Below are 25,880 nucleotides of genomic sequence, written 5' to 3' on the forward strand. Positions count from 1 at the left end.
TTTAATATTAAGCTGAATGCTCTTTTAAATGATATCTGTAAATTCCATTTATTTGGCAAAGTAATAGCTAAAATTCATGTCACTGAATTTCAGAAACATGGACTGCCTCACGCTCACATATTATTGATATTAGATAGTGAGTTCAAATTACGTTCCTCAAATTAATTCCCTTTCAATGTGCACGAATTTTGTGTACCAGGTTACTAGTAAGAATATAATAGCCAAAAGAACTAACAAAACAACAAGAAATCCATACAAGGTATCATTTATTTATTTATTAAATTTATTTTTATTGTTTAGAGTATTACAGATGTCCCCCATCCCCCTGCCACCTTTATCTGGCTCCCCCTCTCCCCCACCAGGCCTTTACTGCATTATTGTCTGTATCCATGGGCTACTCTTTTCGTCTCCCCCACCCTTCCTTCTGAAATTTGTCAGTCTTTTCCATGTTTCATGTCTCTGGACCTATTTTGCTTGTCAGTTTATTTTATTAATTAGATTCCACATATGAAGGAGATCATGTGATATTTGTCTCTCTCTGGCTGGCTTATTTCACTTCAAGTAATACTCTCCAGGTCCTTCCATGCTGTCTCAAAGGTTAAGAGATCCTTCCTTTGTACAGCTGCATAGTATTCCATTGTGTAAAGGAACCACTTTTTTTTAATGAGACAGTTTTTCTTTTCCCCCCACTAAATTTATTGGGGTGATATTGGTTAATATGACCATACAGGTTTCAGGTGTGAGTTTCCATGTTACAAGGTCTGTATATTACACTGTGTGCCCACCACTCAAAGTCAAATCTTCCATTACCATATATAAGGACCCCTTCAACCTCACCCCCTTCCCTCTGCCTACCACCACACTGCTATTTGTGTTGTGTCCATGAGTTTCAAGTTTTATATCTCACATATGGGTGAAATCATATAGTTCTTAGCTTTTCTGTCTGACTTATTTCACTTAGCAAAATATTCTCAAGGTCCATCCACATTGTTGCAAATGGCACTATTTCATATTTTCTTATGTCTGAGTGGTATTCCATTGTGGATATATACCACATCTTCTTTATCTAGTCCTCTATCATGAGACACGTTGGTTGTTTCCTGGTTGTGGCCACCATAAATATTGCTGCAATGAATATAGGGGTACCTATATCGTTGCAAATACATGATTTCCAGTTTTTCAGGTATAGACCCAGGAGAGGGATTGCTGGGTCGTACGGTAGTTCTATTCTTAACTTTTTGAGGAATCACGAGACTGTTTTCCACAGTGGTTGTACCAGTCTACATCCCCACCAGCAGTGAATGAGGGTTCCCTTTCTCCACAACCTCTCTAACACTCGTTATTACTTGTCTTGTTGATAAAAGCCACTCTAACAGGTATGAGGTGGTATCTCATTGTAGTTTTGATTTGCATTTTCCTAATTGTTAGTGAGGTTGAACATCTTTTCATATATCTATTGGCTCTTTGTATGTCTTCTTGGGAGAAGTGTCTGTTAAGGTCCTCTGCCCATTTTTTGATTGAGTTGCTTGTTTTTTTGGTGTTGACTTTTATGAGTTCTTTATATATTTTGGAAATTAAATCTTTGTCAGAGTTACTGTTTGCAAGTACCAGCTCCTATCTGCTTGGCTGCCCCTTTGTATTGTCAGTTTCTTTTGCTGTGCAGAAACACCACTTTTTTATCCACTCATCTACTGATGTGTACCTGGGCTATTTCGAGATCTTAGATATTGCAAATAACTCTGCTATGAATATAGGGGTGCATATATTTTTTCTGATTTGATATTTCGGGATTCTTAGGATATATTCCCAGGAGTGGGATTGCTGGACCAAATGGCAGTTCCATTTTTAATTTTTTGAGGAATCTCCATACTGTTTTCCACAGTGGCTACACCAGTCTGCATTCCCACCAACAGTGCACTAGGGTTCCCCATTCTCACCAGGACGTGTTGTTGATTTATTGCTGGTAGCCATTCTGGCAGGTTTGAGGTGATACCTCATTGTAGTTTAAATTTTCATTTCTCCGGTAATTAGTGACATTGAGCATTTTTTCATATGTCTCGTGGCCATCTTTATGTCCTCTTTGGAGAAGTGTCTATTTAGGTCCTTTGCCCAATTTTTAATTGAGTTGTTTGTCCTCCTTTTTTATGATAAAAACTCTTAGCAAAGTGGGAATAGAGGGATCATATCTCAACATAATAAAGGTCATATATGACAAACCTATAGTCAACATCATACTCAATGGGAAAAACTAAATGTGTTTCCCTTAAAAACAGGAACACGACAGGGTTCTTAGCTTTCACCACTCTTATTCAACATAGTGCTGGAAGACTTAGCCACAGCGTTCACACAAGAAGAAAAACTAAAAGGCATCCAAATTGGAAAGGAGGAAGTAAAACCATCATTATTTGCAAATGACGTGATATTTTACATAGAAAACCCTAAAGACTCCACCAACAAAAAACTACTAGATTTAATAAATGAATTTGGCAAAGTAGCAGGATACAATATTAACATCCAGAAATTGATGGCATTTTTATACACCAATAATAAACTCTCAGAAAGAGAAACTAAAAAACAAAAACAAAACCAAAAAAACCCCATCCCATTAACCACTGCAACAACAACAACAAAATAAGATACCCAGGAATAAGCCTAACCAAGGAGATAAAAGACTTATGCTCAGAAAATTATAGGACTTTGAAAAAAGCATAGAGGAAGACACAAACAAATGGAAATGTATATAATTGTCATAGATTGAAAGGATTAACATCATTAAAATATCCATAATACACAAAGCAATCTATAGATTCAATTGCAATCCCAATTAAAATACCATCAACACATTTCACAGATCTAGGCAAATATTCCAAAAATGTATATGGAACCCAAAAAGATCTCAAATAGCCACAGCAATCTTGAGAAATAAGAACAAAGTTGGAGGGATCACTATACTGGATATCAAACTATACTATAATGGCACTGTGATCAAAACAGTCTGGTATTGGCAAAAGAACAGACATATAGAGCAATGGGACAGAACAGATACCCCAGAAATCGACCCATGCCATTATGGTCAATTAATATTTGACAAAGGCCTGGCTAGTGTGGCTCAGTGGTTGAGTGTTGACCTATGGACCAGGTGGTCACAGTTTGATTCCCAGTCAGGACACATGCCTGGTTTGGGTCTTGATCCCCAGTGTGGGGTGTATAGGAGGCAGCCAATCAATGATTCTCTCTCATCACTGATGTTTCTATCTCTCTCTCCCTCTCCCTTCCCCTCTGAAATCAATAAAAATATATTTTATAATATATTTGACAAAGTATCACTTATTGTTATACAAACATCACTATTCTGAATGTTAATCTTTATATAGATCAATATTTTCCTCTTGTCCCAAACTTCCCATAACACATACATTAAATTAATCTTCGGAGAGCAGAGATGTTATTATTTTGGAGGCTTTTCAAACATTTTTCAATGACTATGCAATTATCTTGCAAGATTTTAATAAAATAATAGTTTTGATGAAGAAAAAATATATTTATAAAGATGAATACACACACACACACACACACACACACACACACACACACACATATATATATACACACACCCCTCTGTAGCTATTATTTAGTAGGGTTGGTGAAAATTAGTTTAATGGGAATTCTTTAACTTCTGTGTTTGACATTTCCTCACTAGTCTATTTTCCCCTCAGAATACCTTAGAGCAGCGGTTCTCAACCTGTCGGTCACGGCCCCTTTGGGGGTCAAATGACACTTTCACAGGGGTTGCCTAAGACCATTGGAAAACACATATATAATTACATATTGTTTTTGTGATTACTCACTATGCTTTAATTATGTTCAATTTGTAACAATGAAAATATATCCTGCATATCAGATATTTACAGTACGATTCATAACAATAGCAAAATTACAGTTATGAAGTAGCAACGAAAATAATTTTATGGTTGGGGGTTACCACAACATGAGGAACTGTATTAAAGGGTCATGGCATTAGGAAGGTTGAGAACCACTGCCTTAGAGAGTCTTGCCAAGTAGTGATGGGGGGAGATGTCTCTTTTAGGGATTCAGTTCCTTTACACAATGCTAACTATTCATCCTGTGTTTAGCTTTTAATAATCAACCCCCAATTATCTTTTATTCTGTATACTCCCATTAGTCCTCTCCTCAAACTGTTGATTTCGTGCCAATTTCCTCCAAACATGTCCTGCCCTTTCTTACCTCCATGGGTTTTTTCCCTATGCCATTCATTTTGCCTGAAATACCTCCTATTTTTAGCTAACTAAATCCCAGGTCATCTTCTAAATTCAGCTCACATGGAACTGACCAGACCAGACCACTCTCCCACTCTCTTCTGATCTCAGCTTTGACAACATCACACATTGATGTATTGCTACTTTTGCTGTTATTTTTATTCTGTGCTACTTATTTCTTAACTTCATTTTCCCCCAACTGAAAGATAAATTCTTTGAAACCAGGAGTCACATGTTGGAATTAGCATAATCTTTTACATACAGTTGATATTTAAATAATTGTTGGTTGGCTAGAATACATGAGATGTTATGACAGAAAATTTTAAAGTCCTACCTCAGCATAAATAGCAATTAACACAATTGGACTGACTTCTTTTAACATTAAAACAGAAGGCATTTCTGCCCTAGCCAGTTTTGCTCAGTGGATAGAGCATTGGCCCTCGGACATAAGGGTCTCCTGTTTGATTCTGGTCAAGGGCATGTACCTTGGTTGCAGAGGCAACCAATCAATGTGTCTCTCTGGCATAGATGTTTCTCTCTCTCTGTCTGTCCCAACTTCCTTCCACTTTCTCTAAAAATCAATGGAAAAATGCCCTCAGGTGAGGATTAACCAAAAAACAAAAACAAACAGAAGGCATTTCTGAAATCTCAAGATGAATTAAACTATTGGCATAACTTCTTCTCCTATAGAGAATAATTTCACTGTGAAAAATATTTTGAACTATAGAATTATACAAATAAACTATCTCAGAATTTAAACAAGCACTCGTTACAACCAGCTATATTAAACTAGAGGTCTGGTGCACGGATTTGTGCACCACTGGGGTCCCTCAGTGTGACTTGCGGGGATCGTGCTGAAACCGGCATCCAACATCCCCCGAGAGATGTAATAGTGTGCGGGAAGTGGCAGGCAGCCAGGGAGGAGCCGCTCCCGCTCATCCCGGCCCACTCATTCCGGTCAGCTGAGCATCTGCCCCTATCTTCCACCACCGCCCCTCGCATCTCCTGGTCTGTTGCACCCAGCTATGGAGAAGTGGGTCCCTAGGGCGGAGCTCCTGTGGCCTCACTAGGAGTGCAGACTGAGATTTGGAGAAGTGAGGTGAGTGCCTGAGGGGCACCCGGGGCGGACCGGGGATTCGCAGTAGCTACACGTTGAGGCTGCCCACTTCATGTGCTGTCCTGCAAGTCCTGGGATGGCTCTGGTCTGATAGGAGGAGGCAGGCACTAAGAATGGAGTTGGTGGTCTCTTTTTTCCCTCCCTCCATCCCTTGGTCCCGGCTGCCGTAGGAGGACGCGGCCAGAGGGGTTGATGAGGGTTGGGGGTGCCACACCTCTGGAGCAGTGCCTGGGGAGCAGCAGAATTTGGGCTGGTGGCCCAGCCTCCCAATGTGAACTGCAGCTCAACCCCACCTGCTTGCGATCTTTCATAAACTCAATGGCCTGTTTCTCTTTTCCTCTGTCCAAGTTGACTGCCCCCTGGTGGCCAATGCACATCATAGCAACCAGTCCATTGGTCGCTTAGGCTTTTATATATATAGACTAGAGGCCCGGCTCATGGAATTCGTGCACGGTTAGAGTCCCTAGGGGCGACTGGCGGGGCGATCGGGGGCCCCCCCGCTGGCACCTGCTTTGGCTGGCCTGGCGCTGCCTGCTCACAGGCCCCACCCCCTGTCGCCACCGCCGCTGCCACTCGGGGCCTGTGGGCTGGGGCAGCTCCTGCATTGAGCATCTGCCACCTGGTGGTCAGTGTATGTCATAGCAACTGGTCGTTCCTTCTGTCGTTCTGCCATTCAGTCGATTTGCATATTAGGCTTTTATTATATAGGATAGATAATAATAGTGTTTATACTTTAGCTAACAACTTGAACAATTTACTCATTGTATCCCTAACTTGGACAAAGAACCAAACTAAGATCTGCTGGGAGAGGAGATGAATAAAAGATTGACCAAGTCCTCAACATTCAATACTTTATTTAATGGAAGCGACAGACTTCAAAACTTTTTACAACCTGGCCAGCATGGCTTAGTGGTTGAACATCAACCTATGAACCAGGAGGACACTGTTCTATTCCCGGTCAGGGCACATGCCCAGGTTGCAGGCTCGATCCCCAGTGCGGGGCGTGCAGGAGGCAGCCAATCAATGATTCTCTCTCATCACTGATGTTTTTCTCTCTCTCTCCCCCTCTCCCTTCCTCTCTGAAATCAATAAAAATATATTTTTTAAAAACTTTTTACAAAACAAGTTAAATAAGTAATAAAATATAGCTAACCTACTGAGTACTGTGTGTATAATTTCAGTTGGTAGGGCTCAGAAACCACCTGTTCAAAAAAGAAAAAGAAAGAACAAAAGGTAAAAGACAGCATTTGAACAATGCCTTAAGAAATAACTGAGACTTTGTACACCAAGATGGCAGAAGGGGTTTGGGGCTATAAGATCAGAAAAAGCAAGTAATAGCCATGAAAATATGCCCTCATCCCATTTTAGCTTCTGTTAATCAGTGATCTAATTTGCTAATTCATGGGAAAAATGAAAGGCCATTCCTCTCCTACATCTCAAAACTGTCTCTATCTTTCCCTCCTATCTCAAAAGTCTCCCCACCCTTTACCAAAGCTAAATTCTCCAAATTGTTCCTGACCCTTTTGCTGCTTGTCTACTACCATATCGTGTTCTTCCTTTTGTGGCCAAATTTTTGAAAGAATGGTCTATATTTATCTCTACTTCCTAATTCACTACTCAGTTACATAAGGTTAAATCCTTTTTATTCAGTAAAATAAAATGAAATAAGGATATACTTTCTGATTTCCCACTTTCTTTTTTAAAATAAGTTAACCAGTATTTCTTTTTAAAATTTATTTGCTATATTCAGGGAACAGAGTCTCTAAATAGATTTCTCATGCCCAGAGAGTTAACTATTAAACAGATGAAACTCTGTGTAAGTAAATAAATTGCTATTGTAGTTATCAGTGAGAATTATGAACCTTAAACATGCTGTCTCTCAATGTATCTTTCCAAAACTCAGAGCTCTTTTACAATTCTTCAGATGAGAATAGGTGGGTATACAATTCATCTTCTTCAGCAATATAAAAGAGGTACTTTTAAGGAAATTAATTCATGCTGGGCCCTTAATCCTTTTTAGAAGACCCAAGATAAGGTAAGGTTTGATATCTCGACACTGTATTGACACACTGAGAAGTGTCTCAGTCCAGTCTTGGATTCATGTGTGGTTCTCCAGCTGTTTCATTTACTAAAGAAATAACGCCTAATGCCCTGGCCAGTGTTGGTCAGTGGTTAGAGTGCCGGCCCATGCACCAATGGGTCATGGTGCAATACCTGATCAAGGGCATGTACCTGGGTTGCAGGTTCAATCCCTAGTCCCAGTCAGGGAATGTGCAGGAGGCAACTAATCATTGTGTCTATCTATCTGTCTCTCTCCCTCACACCTCCATTCTCTTTTAAAAAAAAAAAAATTATGGAAAAAATATTCTCGGCTGAGAATTAACAAAACAAACGAATGGCTAAGAACTCTCCATAACTTCTGTTGTTTACCTTTCTTGACTCCAAAGCCAAATTTATCAGCACCTGTTAACCACTTACATTGATTTAAAAAATGCCAAGAATCACCTGTATGTTATATACACACATGTCTTTTCATAAACAGTGAGTGTTATAACTACTATTCCATGAATAATTGAGCAATATGTGGGTCTTAGCTCACCTTTTCAGATTTCCTTTGTAATAAACACTTTATTTCATTAAGCAATCCAATTATCTTGCTTTATCTTTTAAAAATAGATTTATCCCACCTATACCCAACTTTTTTAAAATGGCTCTTCTTAATGTAGACAAGATCTTTACCATGAATTTCTCTTCTGTCCTCCTAAGGAATAGAGTTTACAGAGCTACCAAATGCATTGAATATTACAGAAATTCCATAAATATTTGTCAATAGGCTAATTTATATTTAACAATATTAAGGTCACCAAACAAATGTTTTGATTAGGGAACAAATTGAAAATTTCAGCTCCACCTCTTCAGACTCCTTGTAGGGGTCAAGTCAAGACTACAAATGGAGACCTACATTGCATACGTCTAAATATTCAAGTTATAAATCAAGTTAAACTATTAAATAAAATATGGTCTCTTCCTCCAGTCTTGATAAATATACCTTCAACCACCTGGAGGTACTGATACTAATTTCGAATTTTTAGACTCCTTGAAGTTCCACACTATGGTGTGATGACATGGGAGTGCCAGGCCATACCCTTCTCTTCACATTCCCCAGTTCAATCAACAACTTGAGGGGGCTTGTTCACACGTGTGGACATCCTACCCACTTCAAACCCTAGCTACCCTTCAGGCTAAGGCTACTAATTCTGTACAGTACCCACAGCATGGAGGTGGACAGAGTGCCCTGAAGATGGGCATACCCTCTTGGCTCTTCAGATCCTTCATCCTATGGCAAAGTGTGGCCAGAATAGAGTCCTCTAATTCACAGGTTGCAAAGCAAGGCCTTGCTTGCCCAGAACGAAAGGTAGTACATACTGGTTAATTTACCAAATTGGAGAATTTTCCACATCAGTTTGTTACTGGTTAATATACTAGTTGAAAATATACACGGTGGAACCTCAGTTCTTGAACTTAATTCGTTCTAGAAGGCTGTTCGAGAAGTGATTTGTTTGAAAACTGAGTCATTTTTTCCCCCATTAGAAATAATGTAAGGTAAGTTGAATTAATCCGTTCCAGACCCCCACATGATTCCCTGTTTTAATCTTTCTTATATACAGTACATGTCTAATGTACTGTTTAATCTATAAATAAACACTTCTTTTCTTTCAGCTATTGAACCAACAATACTGGCCTTAAGTGAATCACTTTTAGCATTTGGTCCAGGGATGTCTTCCAGGTCAGTATGCAGCATCTTTGCTTGGTCATATAATACACTGCCTCTGAAAAGGCTGGAACTGGCTGCTTTTCATTTATCCACGTCAACAACAGTTTTCCTACCTCTTCAATTGTGATCCTTGTTTCTTTCACACCCTTAGCAACATCAGCACTCTTGATGGCCTCTTTATGTTTTAAAATTCTGCTAATCTTTCATTTCAGTTTTGCCAGCAACAAAAGCATTCTCTCTTTTATTACCTAAGAGACCCTTTTTGTCATGATGAGGTATCAGCTTGAAAGGGTTGTCAGTTCGAAAACTGAAGTTTGGTTCAATACCGAGACATTTTTTTCTATGAACAACTTGGTCAAGAACCAAATTGTTCTAGATGGGAGATGTTCGAGAAATGAGGTTTGACTGTATGTAAAAATAAGATTAAGTGGTAAAATCTGAGATCCCAATCTTTAATAACTTCAGTTCCCTCAAGTTCTACAATTGAAGGGTCTAATACAGCGGTTCTCAACCTGTGGGTCGCGACCCCTTTGGCGGTCAAATGACCCTTTCACAGGGGTCGCCTAAGACCATCCTGCATATCAGATATTTACATTATGATTCATAACAGTAGCAATATTACAGTTATGAAGTAGCAACGAAAAATTTGGGTCACAACATGAGGAACTGTATTTAAAGTGCCAGAGATTGAGAACCACTGGCTAATATTTACCTGGATCTACTATTCAGACTAAATGTAGATTCTGTGTTTTCTTTAAAAATTCATATAAATTTACCAAATTCTACTCACATGCTACAGGGAGTTAAGAGGACAACGAGGAACGGAAGACAGAGGGGAAGGAGAAAACATAGAGTATCAAAGACAAGAACAGATATGTGGTCTAAAAAGTCATTTCCCTTGTATTCTGTCCCTTGTGTGGGGAAGCATATGACACCTTGATTAACAATCTGATCAAAGCCACTAGTATGACAGCTTGTTCCCACTAACACACAGATTTGTGTAGTTCACTTGCTGGCCTCATAATGCCCCTATTCTAGGCACTGTGTACAATGTAAATCAAGCTGAATTTTATCAGCATTGAGTCTAATGATAGCTCTCCCTATACCTCAACATAAATTGCTGCACTGCAATTTTTACTTTACTTAGCAAGAAAATTCACTTGTTAATTTGAAAAAAAAATTAATAAATAATTCTCATCACAATACATATATACATATTCCACAGGAAGGGAATTATTTTAACTGGAAATCTTATTTATGTGTACTTACTGAGATTGTACCATTGTCTAGACCTATGGACAGTCTTCTTGTTTCCGGATTAAAAGACATGCATGAACATGGAGCTGAAAGAAATGAACATGTTGATGAAGTTAACAAAACAATGATTCTCATCTATGCAGGAGTGACTAGCTCAAAGTGTATGGCTATTTTTTTCTTTGGCCATATTTCCTGAATAACAGTTCATTTAACTCCCACTCACCAAAACTGAAAACAGTAAATTTATAGCCAACCCTAGTTTTTCAGTTATACTTTTAATCAATATAACAAATAAGATATTCTCAAGTTCTAAGGGGCTTGGTCTCAGCTGTTCTGTCCATATCAAGTCTAAGTTTGCTTGACTAGATTAATAATATTTTGTGCTGTGTAATCCTTCTGTCACCAGCCTATCTGTCTCTTCCACTCAAACCCCAACTTTAATAGAAAAAACTATCTTTTCTGAACTAGTTAAGCAAAAGAAAGATCTTATTATCCCCCCCGCCACTAGTATAAAAATCTATTTTGAATCACAATTGATTTGGGGTATGAAGACTAGCAGAAATCTTTTATCCTCAGCATTCAAGGGATATGCTGGAAGCTGCTAATTAAAAAAGACTGAGGATTTGTCTCAATCTAAATGAGAACCAACTTGACACAGGGCCAGGCTCTACGCAGTGGTTCTCAACCTTGGCTGCACATTAGAATTACCTGGGAATCTTTTTAAAATCCTGATTTCTGGGCCTCATCCTCCGGAAATTCTGTTTCTTTGTTATGGGGTGGGGCCACAACATTAGTAACAGAGAAATAGAATTTCCGTAGGATGAGGCCCAGAAATCAGGATTTTAAAAAGATTCCCAGGTAATTCTAATGCGCAGCCAAGGTTGAGAACCACTGCACAGGAAAGAAACCAGGTGAGTCAGTTCACCCTGTCCTGGACTGGGCTACCCGGTTCTGCAAGAATGACCTCAGCTTAAGTAAATTAAGCATGTCTGGAAGCCACGTGTGGCCATGACGTGCTTGCTAAACAGTCAGCTTCCAGGTGCCTGCCTTATCAACCTATGCTTGCTTGTAAGGATGGAGGCCTTTTGACAATTTGTCCTATACTGAAATAGTTGTTATAAAGAGTCCTACACAATTTTTAAAAATTCCCCCTATCTTCACAGTAGCGCTGTAGATCATGAACTATATTCATCATCATAATCATAACTGGCATCAGATATTTTTATTACTACTTTTCACAGTTATGATTAGATGTCTTACCCAAGGTCACACAGGAAGAAAAAGCTGGAAAAGGTTCAAAGACATAACTCAAACACAGTCCTACTTTCAACCATCCAACTTAGATATCTTTAAACTATAAAGGAACTTCAAGTCCTACTAACAGAGCCATGTCATAAACACATCAATTAGTAATATTTTTTCATTCTCTATAAAAGGGCCCTGAACCACAATAAAAAGATCTTCTAGCCCTAGCCGGTTTGGCTCAGTGGATAGAGTGTTGGCCTGCAGACTGGAGGGTCCCGGGTTCGATTCTGGTCAAGGGCACATGCCTGGGTTGCGGGGTGATCCCCAGTGGGGGGTATGCAGGAGGCAGCCAATCAATGATTCTCTCTCAACATTGATGTTTCGATCTCTCTCTCCCTCTCCCTTCCTTTCTGAAATCAATAAAAATATTTGTTTTAAAAAAATCTTTTAAACTACATAATCACTTCTTTCTAATTTTCAATCATGATACAGTTAGAAAATAGAAACATACAAAAAATAATCCCCCCCCCCCCCGAACTTCTAACTAGTACAGCAGAATATCTTCTTTCAGTTTAGCCACAAAATTAAACTAGATTCCCAAAAGAACACTGCTGGAAAAAGTAATCAAATGGTATTTAATGCACTACCCTAAGAATGTCTTACTTGCCCATGGCCTACAAACTATGTTGACAAAATTTCTACACAGATGCTAAGATGCCAGGTCTCATAATCCTATATTGTGGGTAAAATTAAAATAAAATGATTTCATGAAAAATTATCATGTTAGCTGAAAAAAGCAAACAAAAATACACTGTGATTACAACTACATAAACACATAAAAATATATACAGAAAAGCTAAATATAGTTTGTTCAAGTAACAAGATTACTTCTTTAACATTGTCTTTACTTAGTATTTTGCTATTTCTGTTACAATTTTTAAATTGAATGATTTATTAAATATAAGTATCTATATATATAAAAGGCTAAGTGACCAATCATCTGATGGACCGACCAGCATAAAGGATGGCATACGCACTGGCAATCCTATCTAATAAAGAGGGAATATGCTAATTGACCCTCATGCTGTCAGAAAGATGGCGGCGCCCACAGCCAATAAGAAGGGAATATACTAATTGACTGCCCTGCCCTCAAAGATGATGGCACCCACAGCCAATAAGGAGGGAATATGCTAATTGACTGCCACGCCCTCAAAGATGGCAGTGCCCACAGCCACAAGATGGCGGCGCCCAGTCCCTTCAGCCCCGCCGGGGCGGTAGGAGCACAGCAAGGCCGGGCCCACCTGCCTCCAGAGACCCCCAGTCCCCTCAGCCCCCCAGCTGCCCAGGGCAGGCCCAAGGTGCAGGCAAGCCTCAGATGGCGGCTGCCCAGCCTCCCAAGGCCACCTGAAGCTCAGGTAACCAGGGCCGGCCGAGGCTTGCGCTGCTGGCAATGGCAGCAGCAGAGGTGTGATGGGGCGTCGCCTTCCCCTGATCGCTGGTTCACTTCCCGCCCCTGAGGGCTCCTGGACTATGAGAGGGGGCAGGCCGGGCTGAGGGACCCCCCCCCCCCACGCCCCCAGCCTGGCCTAATAATCACAAGTCAATAAAAAATAATGGTCTCTCTGATGGCTGAAAGTTCATCACAGATAAACTGGCTAAAAAACTACTCTACTCTTTTACCTTAAAATTACATTCCCCAGAGGCTAAGCAGTGGCTGACCAGAACTATAAAATTACAATATCGCTTCCCTCTATGACTATCAAAACTGTGTCCCTGAATTCAAATTGAAATAAATACAGCATGATACAAAACCTGAAGATATATTTATTTCCCCCACCTTTAACTGTTTTCCTACAAGAAAGGATAACCACCAAAGTAATATTTGTAGGGTGACCTCCATTTGCTAAGGCCTCTCATGTATACCATGTGTCAAAATTTATAGAGCCTGCAACCTGTACAGGGATCAGGAGGACCTGTGGGAAGAGATCCCATACCCTATGTTGGCAGGGAAGTCCTACAGAAAGAAATCTATGTTTACAACAGAACTCTATGGTTCTAATGGTCCCTCCCCTTAACTTCCTCTTCTCCTCAGTAAAAAAGGGGCTTTCCACTTCTTGCACTGTGTGCTTGTGGCTCACCACGGCTGCATGCACTGGATTGCAATTCCTTTTTTTCCCTCAATATATCCTTTTGGGTGATGGAATACCTGGTTGGCTTTTGTTTACATTTGATGCATGCTATGTGTGGTTTGCCTGGGACTGCTTCCACCTCCCCTCCCCTAAGAACTGAAATTCAAGGCCTTGCCACAAGTCTTGTTGATATCACATCCTATTTTTCTCTAGCTTATTTTCTCACCATTTTTATTGAAATCTAGAAAAAAACTGATTCCAATGTCTTCATAAAATAGTACAAGAACTCATTTTCTATGCTATCTGATTAAGATTTGCCATTTCCCTTCTCTGTCTCAGACTTATGGCAGTCAAAGAAGTATACTTGGCAATATTTTAAGATAGTGAAAGGTAAAAATAAGATAGAAATTTGTGCAGGCTATGTGCAATGGGAAATAACATTCTCATACTTTATGCCTTCATGGCCTGCTAAAATCTTATCTTTAAAATTAAACACTTACTGAATATTTTTGTTTGTTTGTTTCAAGTATTACAAATAGTAGTACATATGTCTCCTTTTTCTTCCATTGACCTCCCCCCGGCCTCCCCTACCCTCTGACACATGTTCCCACTCCCTGCCCCCAGCAGCTGTGTCCATTGCATGCATACAAGGCCTTCAGTTGATCTCTAACCCCGGCCCCCAACCTCCCCTGCCTTTCTGCTGTAGTTTGACAGTCTATTCAATGCTTCTTTGTCTCTGTATCTATTTTTCTTCATCAGTTTATGGTGTTCATTATATTCCATAAATGAGTGAGATCATGTGATATTTATCTTTCTCTGACTGACTGATTTCGCTTAGCATAATGCTCTCCAGTTCCATCCACGCTGTTGCAAATGGTAAGAATTCCTTCTTTTTTATAGCAGCATAGTATTCCATCGTGTAGATGTACCACAGTTTTTTAATCCACTCATCTACAGATGGGCATTTAGGCTGTTCCCAAATCTTAGCTATTGTAAATTGTGCAGCTATGAACATAGGGAAGGATATATCCTTTCTGATTGGTCTTCCTGGTTTCTTGGGATATATTACTAGAAGTGGTGTTACTGGGTCAAATGGGAGTTCCATTTTTAATTTTTTGAGGAAATGCCATACTGTTTTCCATAGTGGCTGCACCAGTCTGCATTCCCACCAGCAGTGCACAAGGGTTCCTTTTTCTACACATCCTCACCAGCACTTGTCATTTGTTGATTTGTTGATGATAGCCAGCCTGACAGGTGTGAGATGGTACCTCATTGTCATTTTGATTTGCATCTCTTGGATGATTAGTGACTTTGAGCATGCTTTCATGTCTTTTGGCTTTCTGAATGTCCTCTTTTGAAAAGTGTCTATTTAGGTCCTTTGCCCATTTTTTGATTGGATTGTTTATCTTCCTTTTAAGTTGTATGAGCTCCCTATAAATTTTAGAGATTAATCCCTTATGAGACATAAAATTGGCAAATACGTTCTCCCATGCAGTGGGCTTTCTTGTTGTTTTGTTGGTTTCTTTTGCTGTGCAGAAGCTTTTTACTTGGATGTAGTCCCATTTGTTTGTTTTCTCCTTAGTTTCCATTGCCCTAAGACAGTGATGGCAAACCTATGACATGCGTGTCAGAAGTGACATGAGAACTCATTTTTTTGGTTGATTTTTCTTTGCTAAATGGCATTTAAATATATAAAATAAATATCAAAAATATAAATTTTTGTTTTACTATGGTTGCAAATATCAAAAAAATTCCTATATGTGACACGGCACCAGAGTTAAGTTAGGGTTTTTCAAAATGCTGACACGCCGAGCTCAAAAGGTTCACCATCACTGCCCTAGGAGCTGTATCAGTAAAGATATTGCTACGACAAATGTCTGCTATTTTGCTGCCTTTGGAGTCTTCTAAGATTTTTATAGTTCCCCATCTTAGGTTTAAGTCCTTTATCCATTTTGAGTTTATTTTTGTGTATGGTGTAAGTTGGTGGTCTAGTTTCATTTTTTTGCATGTATCTGTCCAATTTTCCCAACAATATTTATTGAAGAGACTATCTTGACTCCATTGTATGCTCTTGCCTCCTTTGTCAAGTGTTAATTGAGCATAATGGCTTTTGTCAATTTCTGGGTTCTCTGTTCTGTTCCATTGGTCTATATGTCTATTCTTGTGCCAGTACCAGGCAGTTTTGAGAACAGTGGCTTTGTAATACAGCTTGGTATCTGGTATTGTGATCTCTCCAACTTTGTTCTTCTTTCTCAGGATTGCTGCAGCTATTTGGGGTCTTTTTTTATTCCAGATGAATTTTTGGAGAGTTTGTTCTTGGTCTTCGAAGTATGCCATTGTTATTTTAATGAGGATTGCATTGAATTTATAGATTGCTTTGGGTAGTATGGACATTTTAATGATGTTGATTCTACCAATCCAAGGACATGGTATATTCTTCCATTTGTTTATGTCTTTCTTTATTTCTTTTTTCAGCATCCTGTAATTTTCTGAGTACAGGTCCTTTACCTCCTTGGTTAAATTTATTCCTAGGTATCTTAATTTTTTGTTGCAATGATAAACAGGATTTTTTTTAGTTTCTTTCTGTGAGTTCATTGTTGGTGTATAAAAAAGCCATAGACTTCTGGGTGTTAATTTTGTATCCTGCTACATTGCCGAATTCATTTATTAAGTCTGTTACTGAGTATTTTTTAAACGTAAATCTTTGTAGTTTCAGGCAGGTATTCTGCTTAAAGGTTAGGAGAAATAAAATGAGAAAAAAACTCCAACCTGGGCAATTATAACAATAACTACATAATTTGAAAGGGGAAAAGCTCAAGAGATGCGAGTCCTAGAAAAAGGGAACTTAAGAGACCACCATCAATCTCAACATAGTCAATAATTAAGTGGATTAGAGAGAAATTGGCCACTTGTGTTTTTAATACTTCTACCTCATAGGTCAGGGGTAGAGAATATCTGTATAAGGCCTGAGAAATCATTTGGTCTGACCTGGCCAAGGCATTAGGGGTGAGTTAATTAAATATAGCAGGCTAATTTTTAAGTTGATAATTTTGTATGGCCTACAAATAATGTTATAAATATCCAAATGGCCCTTGGCAGAAAAATGGTTTCCATCCCTGGTCTTAAAAAATATTGCACTTGCTTAAAAAAAAAACAATGTAGTTGAGAGCAGGATTCTCAAAATACTTCTACTTGGGGAAAAGTTTCCTGATTTCTATTATTTAAACCTGTGATTCTTTCAGTTTATGACTTACTTTCTGTCCTTTGCTGATCGGTTGAACTTTGCTCAAATCAACATAAGTTTCACTGACCGGTAAGCCTGAATTTCAATCACTCTGACTGCTTTACAATACTAAAGGCATTATTTGGCAGGAAACATGAATCTTCATGGAATGTTCTGGTGGGAACTTTAAAACTAAATAAACAGCATTACTTCCATGAATAAAACTTCAGTTGTTAAAGGCATCCTGGTGAAGTTAAATGTCAAAATTCTAAGTTAAAAGGGCTTTGAATACAGAGCCTCCAAGGAGCACCCCACCACCACAAAGTAAAGATTTAATTTACTGATCTTACTTCATTCAGACCTGTTTGTCACAAGACAGTTGGTATTATGTTTACAATATTCAACCCATGCTTTATTTTTTTAAAAAAAGTACATTTTATTGATTTTTTTTTACAGAGAGGAAGGGAGAGGGATAGAGATTTAGAAACATCGATGAGAGGGAAACATCGATCAGCTGCCTCCTGCACACTCCCCACTGGGGAGGTGCCTGCAACTAAGGTACATGCCCTTGACCAGAATTGAACCCGGGACCCTTCTGTCTGCAGGCCGACGCTCTATCCACTGAGCCAAACCAGTTAGGGCAATCCATGTTTTATTTTATTAAGAACACTTATATCTATTACTTCGATTGCCTAGTGTTTAAAAGCATTTTTTCATTTAAGTCAAATATTTTATGTACTCCAACAAAATGAGCCATTTATTTTCTTTTAATTTAGTGAGTGACATCAACAAGATTACAGTAAATTATCAATAATCACTTTTTCTCCCTGACAAGTTATAAGTTATAACCAAGTGATCTAATAATTACAGCAAGTATAAAATTACTGTCAGATGAAAATCAAACAAGAGTATGCTAAATAAATGGTTTAATTACTCAGATTAATATGTTATCTTCAGTTTAAATAATCAGTGTTTTCCTTCATTTCCATTAAAAATCAAAAGTTCCTTAGGTACCTTAGTAAAACATAAAAATGAAAAGATAACATTATTTTCAAAAATGTAAATACTATAAAGAATACATTGTTTTTACACATGGTTCCACAATATAACCTATATAAAATAGAAACCAAAAAAGGAACAATATACCTCATAACTAGCAACCAAGAAGTTATTTGAAATAAGGTATGAACAACAGGATAAGCATTTCCTATATCCCCCCATCTGCCAAGAAACTCCCTCAATCCAATTAAAGATATTGTCTAGAAGTGACCAAAACAAACACTAGCTTATAAAATAAGAACTGCCAAATCCATTATTTTCAATACCTTTCTATCATGAATGTAACTACATGAATTTCCTCCCCAAACTTCAATAAACCCAACAGAAGAAGTGGGATAACACATGAACCACTTTCACAGTCCTAAAACATTAAAAGTTGTCCTTTGACTTCATCAATGGGAAAATTCCCATTTGCAATTTACATACAGAATAACTCATTTCCTTCCCAGATAAAAAGCAAATGAACATATTAACAGTTTTAATATCCTAAGTCCTCAATTACAAGTTATCTGTTGCTCTGGGGAACAATTTTCAACCTTTTCCATCTCATGGCACAAATAAACTACTAAAATTCTGTAGCACACCAAAAAAATATATTTTTGTCAATATGACAAAAAAAAAAAAATAGGTATAGTTTTGATTCATTCACACCGGATGGCTAACCTGCTGGTTGTTGTCATTTTTTTATTTGAGAATCTAAGGAAAAAGAGGTCAGTGTCCTGGATAGTCAGTTATTGCATGTTTTAAAAATTATTGCAGCCCTGGGCGGTGTGGCTCAGTCGGTTGGGTGTTGTTCCGAATATTGAGAGGTCACCAGTTCGATTCCTGGTCATTGCCCATGCCTGGGTTGCAGGTTAGATCTCCAGTGGGGGGCATGCAGGAGGTGGCCGATTGATGTCCTGTTCTCACATCAATATGTCTCTTTCCCTCTCCCTTCCTCTCTCTCTCTCTCTCTAAAAATCAATAAAAAATATTTTTTAAAAATTCTTACAACTTACCGGTTGAAAATCGCTTTTCTAAGACTCCAGTCCCAACAAATAGGAAAAGGAAACCAATCTAGTCAAAACCTCACATATTAGCAAATCTTTCCTAATCCCTCTGGGTTAAGATCAGCAAAGTATACATTTCTAAACACCAATAACCTGAAAGGACTTTACAAATACTTATTTGATACTGCAGGCCCGGTGCATGAAATTCGTGCATGGGTAGGGTCCCTAGGCCTGGCCGGCAATCAGGGTCTATTGGGGCCTTCCTTCCCCAGGTGCTGGCTGCTGGCCGGGGCCTTCCTTCACACCCGCCTTGGCCTGGCGCCACCCACTCACCTGCTCAACCATCCCGCTGTAGTCCGGCTTTCTTCGGGACCCATCAGGGCTGGCAGCGCCTCCACTGCCACCCACTGCCAGCGCCCCGTCACCAACGCCCACCATGTTCTGCGCTACCCCCTGGTGGTCAGCATACGTCTAACTCCTGGTCGGTCAAATTCTTGCCCATAGGGACAATTTGCATATTAGCCTTTTATTATATAGGATATCTCATAACCAGAAAATGGACAGTTTATCTATTAGACTTCAGACCAGAGAAAATGTAAAGGTCTCCCCCAAAACTGACTCAGCAAATTGGTAGCAAAAATGAAAATCAAATATGTTTCCCTCCCAGGCATAGGTTCTAACCTACAAGGTATTTTGAATATAGTAGTTCCCCTCTCCCCTTATCTGCAAGGGATACATTCCAGGCACCCAGTGGATGCCTGAAAATGCATATACATACTATGTAAACCCTATATATACTATGTTTTCCCTATACACACATATCTTTTCATAAAGGAAGCACTTTATGGGTTCACTTTGACTTACATGAATTGCCAAACACCGTTACTCTTTTAAAAAGAATTTTTTAAAATACATTTTTTTATTAATTTGAGAGAGAGAGAAAGGGAGAAGGGGAAAGAGAGAAACATCGATTGGTTGCCTTCTGTTCGCACCCCTACCTGGGACCTGACCCACAACTCAGGTATGTATCCTGAATGAAAATCTAATCAACAACCTTTCTGTACACAGAATAATGCTCAACCAATTGAGCCACTCTAGCCGGGCTCAGCATCATTACTCTTTTACTTTGGGTTCATTATTAAGTAAAATAAGGGTTACTGCAACATAAGCACTGGCATCGTGAGACATTCAATCTGATCACCAAGAGGGCTACTAAGTGACTACAGGCCAGGGAGCATATACAGCAGGTAGAAGCTGGACAAAGGGATGATTCATGACCCAAGTGAGACAGGGAGAGATTTCATCACACCACTCAGGACAGCGCTCAATTTAAAACTCATGATTGTTTTTTTCTGGAATTTTCCATGTGATATTTTCAGACCATGTTTGACCACACTGACTGAAACCATGGAAAGTGAAACCACAGATAAAGGAGGACTACTGTACTCCAATCTTTTTTTTACAATATATTTTTATTGATTTCAGAGAGGAAAGGAGAGGGAGAGAGAGATAGAAACATCAATGATGAGAGAGAATTATCGACCAGCTGCCTCCTGTATGCCCCACACTGGGGATAGAGCCGGCAACCCCAGGCATGTGCCCTGACCAGGAATCGAACCTGTGACCTCCTAGTTCACAGGTCACTGCTCAACCACTGAGCCACACTGCTGGGCTTTACTCCAATCTTAAACAATTCCTATCTTTGGGTGAATTTAATATAAACAGCAAAACTATGTTCAAACTTCATCTCTATATTCGTCTTACCTAAGATCATTTACTTAATGCATTCCCTCAAATTCATGAAGAATTTGAAATGGCTTAAAAAAACAAAAAAAAACAAAAGAAAACCAGATACAATAAAACCAAACAATAGGAATAAGCAAAAAGTCATGACTAAGGAAACATATAAGAACAGAAAGAAATTAGAATATAGATCTATTGGGAAACAAAATAGGTTTCACATTTCACATTATCATAGCGATTCTCAACCTATGGGTCGCGACCCCTTTGGGGGTCAAACGACACTTTCATAGGGGTTGCCTAAGACCATCGGAAAACACATATATAATTACATATTGTTTTTGTGATTACTCACTATGCTTTAATTATGTTCAATTTGTAACAATGAAAATACTTCCTGAATATCAGATATTTACATTATGATTCATAACAGTAGCAAAATTACAGTTATGAAGTAGCAACGAAAAGAATTTTATGGTTGGGGGTCACCACAACATGAGGAACTGTATTAAAGGGTCGCGGCATTAGGAAGGTTGAGAACCACTGCTTTAGAACCATGTACCAGGTTCTTAGAACTGTTACTCCAAACCTTTTCACCTCATGGTAGATACAGAAATTAGATCTGTATGCCACTGGAGTGAAAGGAAGAGAATACTAGGGCCAAGATGACTAGATTACCCCTGCTCTGCTACAGGGATCAGTTCTTAGAGCCAGTGAGCCATTTGGGCCATCCTAATATGTTGTACTATACATGCTGGGAAGTTCCACCTTAGAGAAAGCAAAGGGTTTCTCACTCTCTTATTTGAAAAATATTACTGCTTAGTGCTTCTCATCAAAAGGACACTGAACATTATGATAGACAATTACTTCAAAAATAGCAATAACGTACACATCAGTCTGAGATGAGAGCACAATGAATGAAGGCATTTCTGCACAGGGCTAACATAGAGTGGGAAAAATCAAAATATAGGTGAATCATCGAATTTCATGATGCCACCATAAATAGACTTTCAACCAGGCTTTGGATAAAAACTGGGAAGTAAACAGTTAAAAATTATGTTTTTCAGTGAGAACTATAGTTCCTATACTTTTTAAAAGTTAACAGAGACACATCAAACAGTATGGTGGTTACAAGAGGGAAAGGGGTGGTGGGTGGTAGAGGGTAAAGTTATTGCTTAGGATTCTGTGTCATCATCAAGTTCCTAATAATGTTTATCTCAAGTACATTTCTTGCTTGCTATCCCAAGCCCTCACTATTCTGCCCAGGTCTGCCTCTCCTCTGCCTTTGCCTTCAAGGAAGTGACCAGTCTCTGGGATCAACTTCAATTTTTTGGATTATAGACCTTCCCCAACTCTTTCAGTGAGATGTTGTAACAAGTCTGATAAAAAAGCAAGACCACTGATCAGACTGGTTCATACCATTTAAAAATCAAGAAAAAATCAATCAGAGAATTCATTTCCCTTTCCAAATACCTAAGTCCCCATTATCGCCTTTGCATATAATGGTGTCTGCTGGAGGTGCAATAGGTAAGGGACAAATGTAAGTACTCAGAATTATAAGAAGTTTCTTCCTCACTAATATAGGGTTCAGCTCCATGGTTATAACACAAAATTCTAGAGACACATAAAACCTCAAAGATAATTTCAAAAGTCACAGAAGGCCATTACATTCTTAATTCATTTGTTCATAATCAGGCAAATTGTTATTTATGTTATTACAGCATTCTTTTGCCAGAGGCACAAACATAATCACATCTACAATTTAGCATGAATTTATTTTAGTTATTTTTTTTATGGCATATAGTTCTCAAACTGGGATACTTGTATCACACACACACACACAAAAGGTGCAAACTGTAGCAAGCCAGAGGGTATATGAGCCCAAACAGCAAATCTGAGGGATTTTTCTAGGATGTCAATTTTAATTAAGATTTGAAAGAAGGGGAATAAGGGAAATGTTTACTAATATAACGGATGACGAATGTAAATAATGGTTTTATACTAAAGCAAACATAGACTATGATGCCCAAACTTCATTAATTTTAATGATAAAATACTAACTGAAAAGAAAGTTCCTATTTTGGAGAGCTAGGTCTTCTCTCCCTACAAGGGAATGTTGGCAGTGTAAGAATCTAAGAATCAGTCATATCTTTTTTAAAAAGTATATTTGAAAGATTTGCTATTTATCAGTGTAAGGACATATTTCTCATGTAAGATCTTGGGGAAATGAGGTTGACTTCCATTTAGATTGTTTCAATCTGAAGCAAATTCTTTTAAGAACTGAATGTTCAATGTTGAATGTCTTGAATTTTAATAAATAACGTAACAACAATGCAAGGACAAATTTACTTCACAAATATAATCACTGGACAAAATTTTGAATTGTCTAAGGAAGTACTTTACGAAAAAGTTAAACAAAATGTCAGAGAACAGAGTGAGACTGCTGTAATCAGTGTATATGCTGTAGTCCTTCCACTAATCTCATTCAGAAACTATGCATATATAATCAATTTCAGAACAAATTTCTTATTTTATATACTGAGAGCTTTAGAAAATCTAAAGTGATTTACTATAGTACTTTCCATTGATAATCCCAACCTCAGGCATCACTACTCAAGAAGAAAATACAGAGAAGGTAATCTCAGAAAGAAGGGGAATTGAGGTCAATGTTTAGTTTTTTTAGACAGAAATCCAGATACTTACAAGGCATCACATGATATATGCTTGGCCAATATTGTCCACTATCTCTCTTTAACCATACACGAACTGTCCTGCAACAGAAGAAAATGTGTTTTAAAATAAATATTTTTAGTCATAGGAAAATTTTGATAGAAACCAAACCTATTAATTATACACACATAGACATATTTTATATGAAACATATCTTAACTATACATAATATATACCTTAACTATATAAAATATATATATACATATATATGCATATACACCACATAAGCCTCTCTAAAGATCCTACATTTAAGGCTTGTATACATCAAGAATTATATATGACTCTTGAACTATCCCCATATATGTCTATATGAGCACATGTAATGGTGATAATGAAAATTATTATTATTTTTGTTGTTGTTTTGCCTCTCCATGTTTATGATTTTCCCCCCTAGTCTGCTGGAAACATTCATGTGCCTGGGAGCTACTAGGTTTTACTACTGAAAGAAATGCAAGGAGATAAAATGAAGCAATATGCAGTATCTGACACACAGAGAAGGATTACATAGTAAATCCATAGTCTTACCGGCCAGGCCAGGCCACTGTCTTGAGAGATAGTTCTTCCAAGCATGGTCTGGCAATCATAAACTTTGAGAATCACATTTCCTGAGCTAAAGGGCTAGTTATTGGGCCCACCATGAAACAATGAAATCCCGTAGCAAAGACTATGAGTGACATTCCAGGCCAGCTGGCCAGAAAGAGAGCTCAGAGAGGAGGAGCAAAAGAAAGAAATATGTAGTCAAGAGTGGGCCATTGGGCTCTGACCAGTGGCCCCACCATGAGTTACATGAGCCATGACATCATATGCATAAGTTGGCAAGGCAAATACAACTAAGAGGTAAAGGGACAGTGCTTCATAGCCCACAGAAAGTAGCAGGCATCAAAGAAAATGAGCAGTTCCCCACTGCTAGTAGATTATATATGTCACACCTACACTCCATACTCTTAAATCATCCAGGATAAAAATAAGACAAAGAAAGAACATATTTTCCTCAGAGAGTTGAACACTACCTAAACAAACTACTTAAGTCTTCATACTACATAGACTAAGTTTTAAATACTTTGGATTTTTTCCCAATTAATCAGTAGGTCCCATAAGAAATATTAGGAAAAAGACTAGGTTGACTACAGACAAAATAAATGTCATTATCTCTGCATGAACACAAGATATAGTGTAGTGATATATAGTAACAATACAGATACTTACAAAATCCCATCCTTCTGGTCAACTATCCTAATTTGTGAGAAGGACTGGCATAATGGTAAAAAATTTGTAAGAAGTTATTTGATACATATACTATTTATACACATATCAGTCCTCATTTAAATTATTTTTATAATATATGCCATTACATTTTAATATGTAGATTCCCTCAACAAGAATGAACGCAGGAGTAACATCATAAATATGGCACAGTGGGAAGCTCCAGGAATCAGACCCTACACCAAATCAACTGTTGAGCTGGCAAGAACTGTCAGAATCACTATTTTAAAACTCTAAAGTCTAGCCTGGCTGGCATGACTCAGTAGTTAAGCTTTGACCTATGAACCAGGGGGTCATGGTTTGATTCCTGGTCAGGGCACATGTCTGGGTTGCAGGTTCAATCCCAGTGTGGGGCATGAAGGAGCCAGCCAATTGTGATTCTCTCTAATCATTGATGTTTCTGTCTCTCTCCCCCCTCTCCCTTCCTCTTTCAAATCAATAAAAATATATTTAAGAACCAAACAAACAAAAAACTCTAAAGTCTAGTTACATACTAGCAGGACACAAGGGAATGCATGATGAAGTAAAAAGCTGGTATGTCAGTGAATTTCATGTTTTGCTAGCAGCTACCATCATGCATGCACTATTCCTGTAGCAGGCAGTTGTGGGGACAGTGGCCCATGTTCAGAGTGGTTTGCTGATACCAAGGTGGGAACCCTGCCCTCACAAAATTTGGGGATGTGTGTTGTGATTTGCTGGCAGTTCACAGAAAGACTAGAGAAGAGACTGGCCATTGTTTGAATCCAGAAGGGCTGAAGGGCCCCAGGCAACGTCTGTCAAAAGAATTTAAATCAGTGGTTCTCAACCTTCCTAATGCCCCGACCCTTTAATACAGTTCTTCATGTTGTGGTGACCCCCAATTTCATTGTTACAAATTGAACATAATTAAAGCATAGTGATTAATCACAAAAACAATATGTAATTATATATGTGTTTTCCAATGGTCTTAGGCGACCCCTGTGAAAGGGTTGTTTGACCCTTTTTAAATTTTAAATGGAGAGAAAACCTTTCTTTCCTTTATGAAATCCAGGTATTAAAAGAAATCAGCCCTAGCCAGTTTGGTTCAGTGGATAGAG

The 25,880-nt window shown here is 38.5% G+C and overlaps 1 protein-coding gene across 4 annotated transcripts in view; it reads right to left on the reverse strand.

Moving 5' to 3' along the window:
- WDFY2 (WD repeat and FYVE domain containing 2) overlaps positions 1 to 25,880 on the reverse strand; it is a 236,812-nt gene that overhangs the window by 117,724 nt on the left and 93,208 nt on the right. For all 4 annotated transcript variants that reach the window (XR_009451323.1, XM_059684547.1, XM_059684545.1 and 1 more), the window contains exons 2-3: positions 23,515 to 23,582; positions 10,439 to 10,512 (exon numbers count right to left, since the gene is read on the reverse strand). Coding sequence is in view for 3 of the 4 variants with exons in the window: in XM_059684547.1 (XP_059540530.1) it covers positions 10,439 to 10,512; positions 23,515 to 23,582 (142 nt within the window). In the remaining variant the exon portion in view is untranslated. The remainder of the gene's footprint in view (positions 1 to 10,438; positions 10,513 to 23,514; positions 23,583 to 25,880) is intronic.

This window comes from Myotis daubentonii, chromosome 2 (assembly GCF_963259705.1).
Source record: "Myotis daubentonii chromosome 2, mMyoDau2.1, whole genome shotgun sequence".
NCBI lineage: Eukaryota > Metazoa > Chordata > Mammalia > Chiroptera > Vespertilionidae > Myotis > Myotis daubentonii.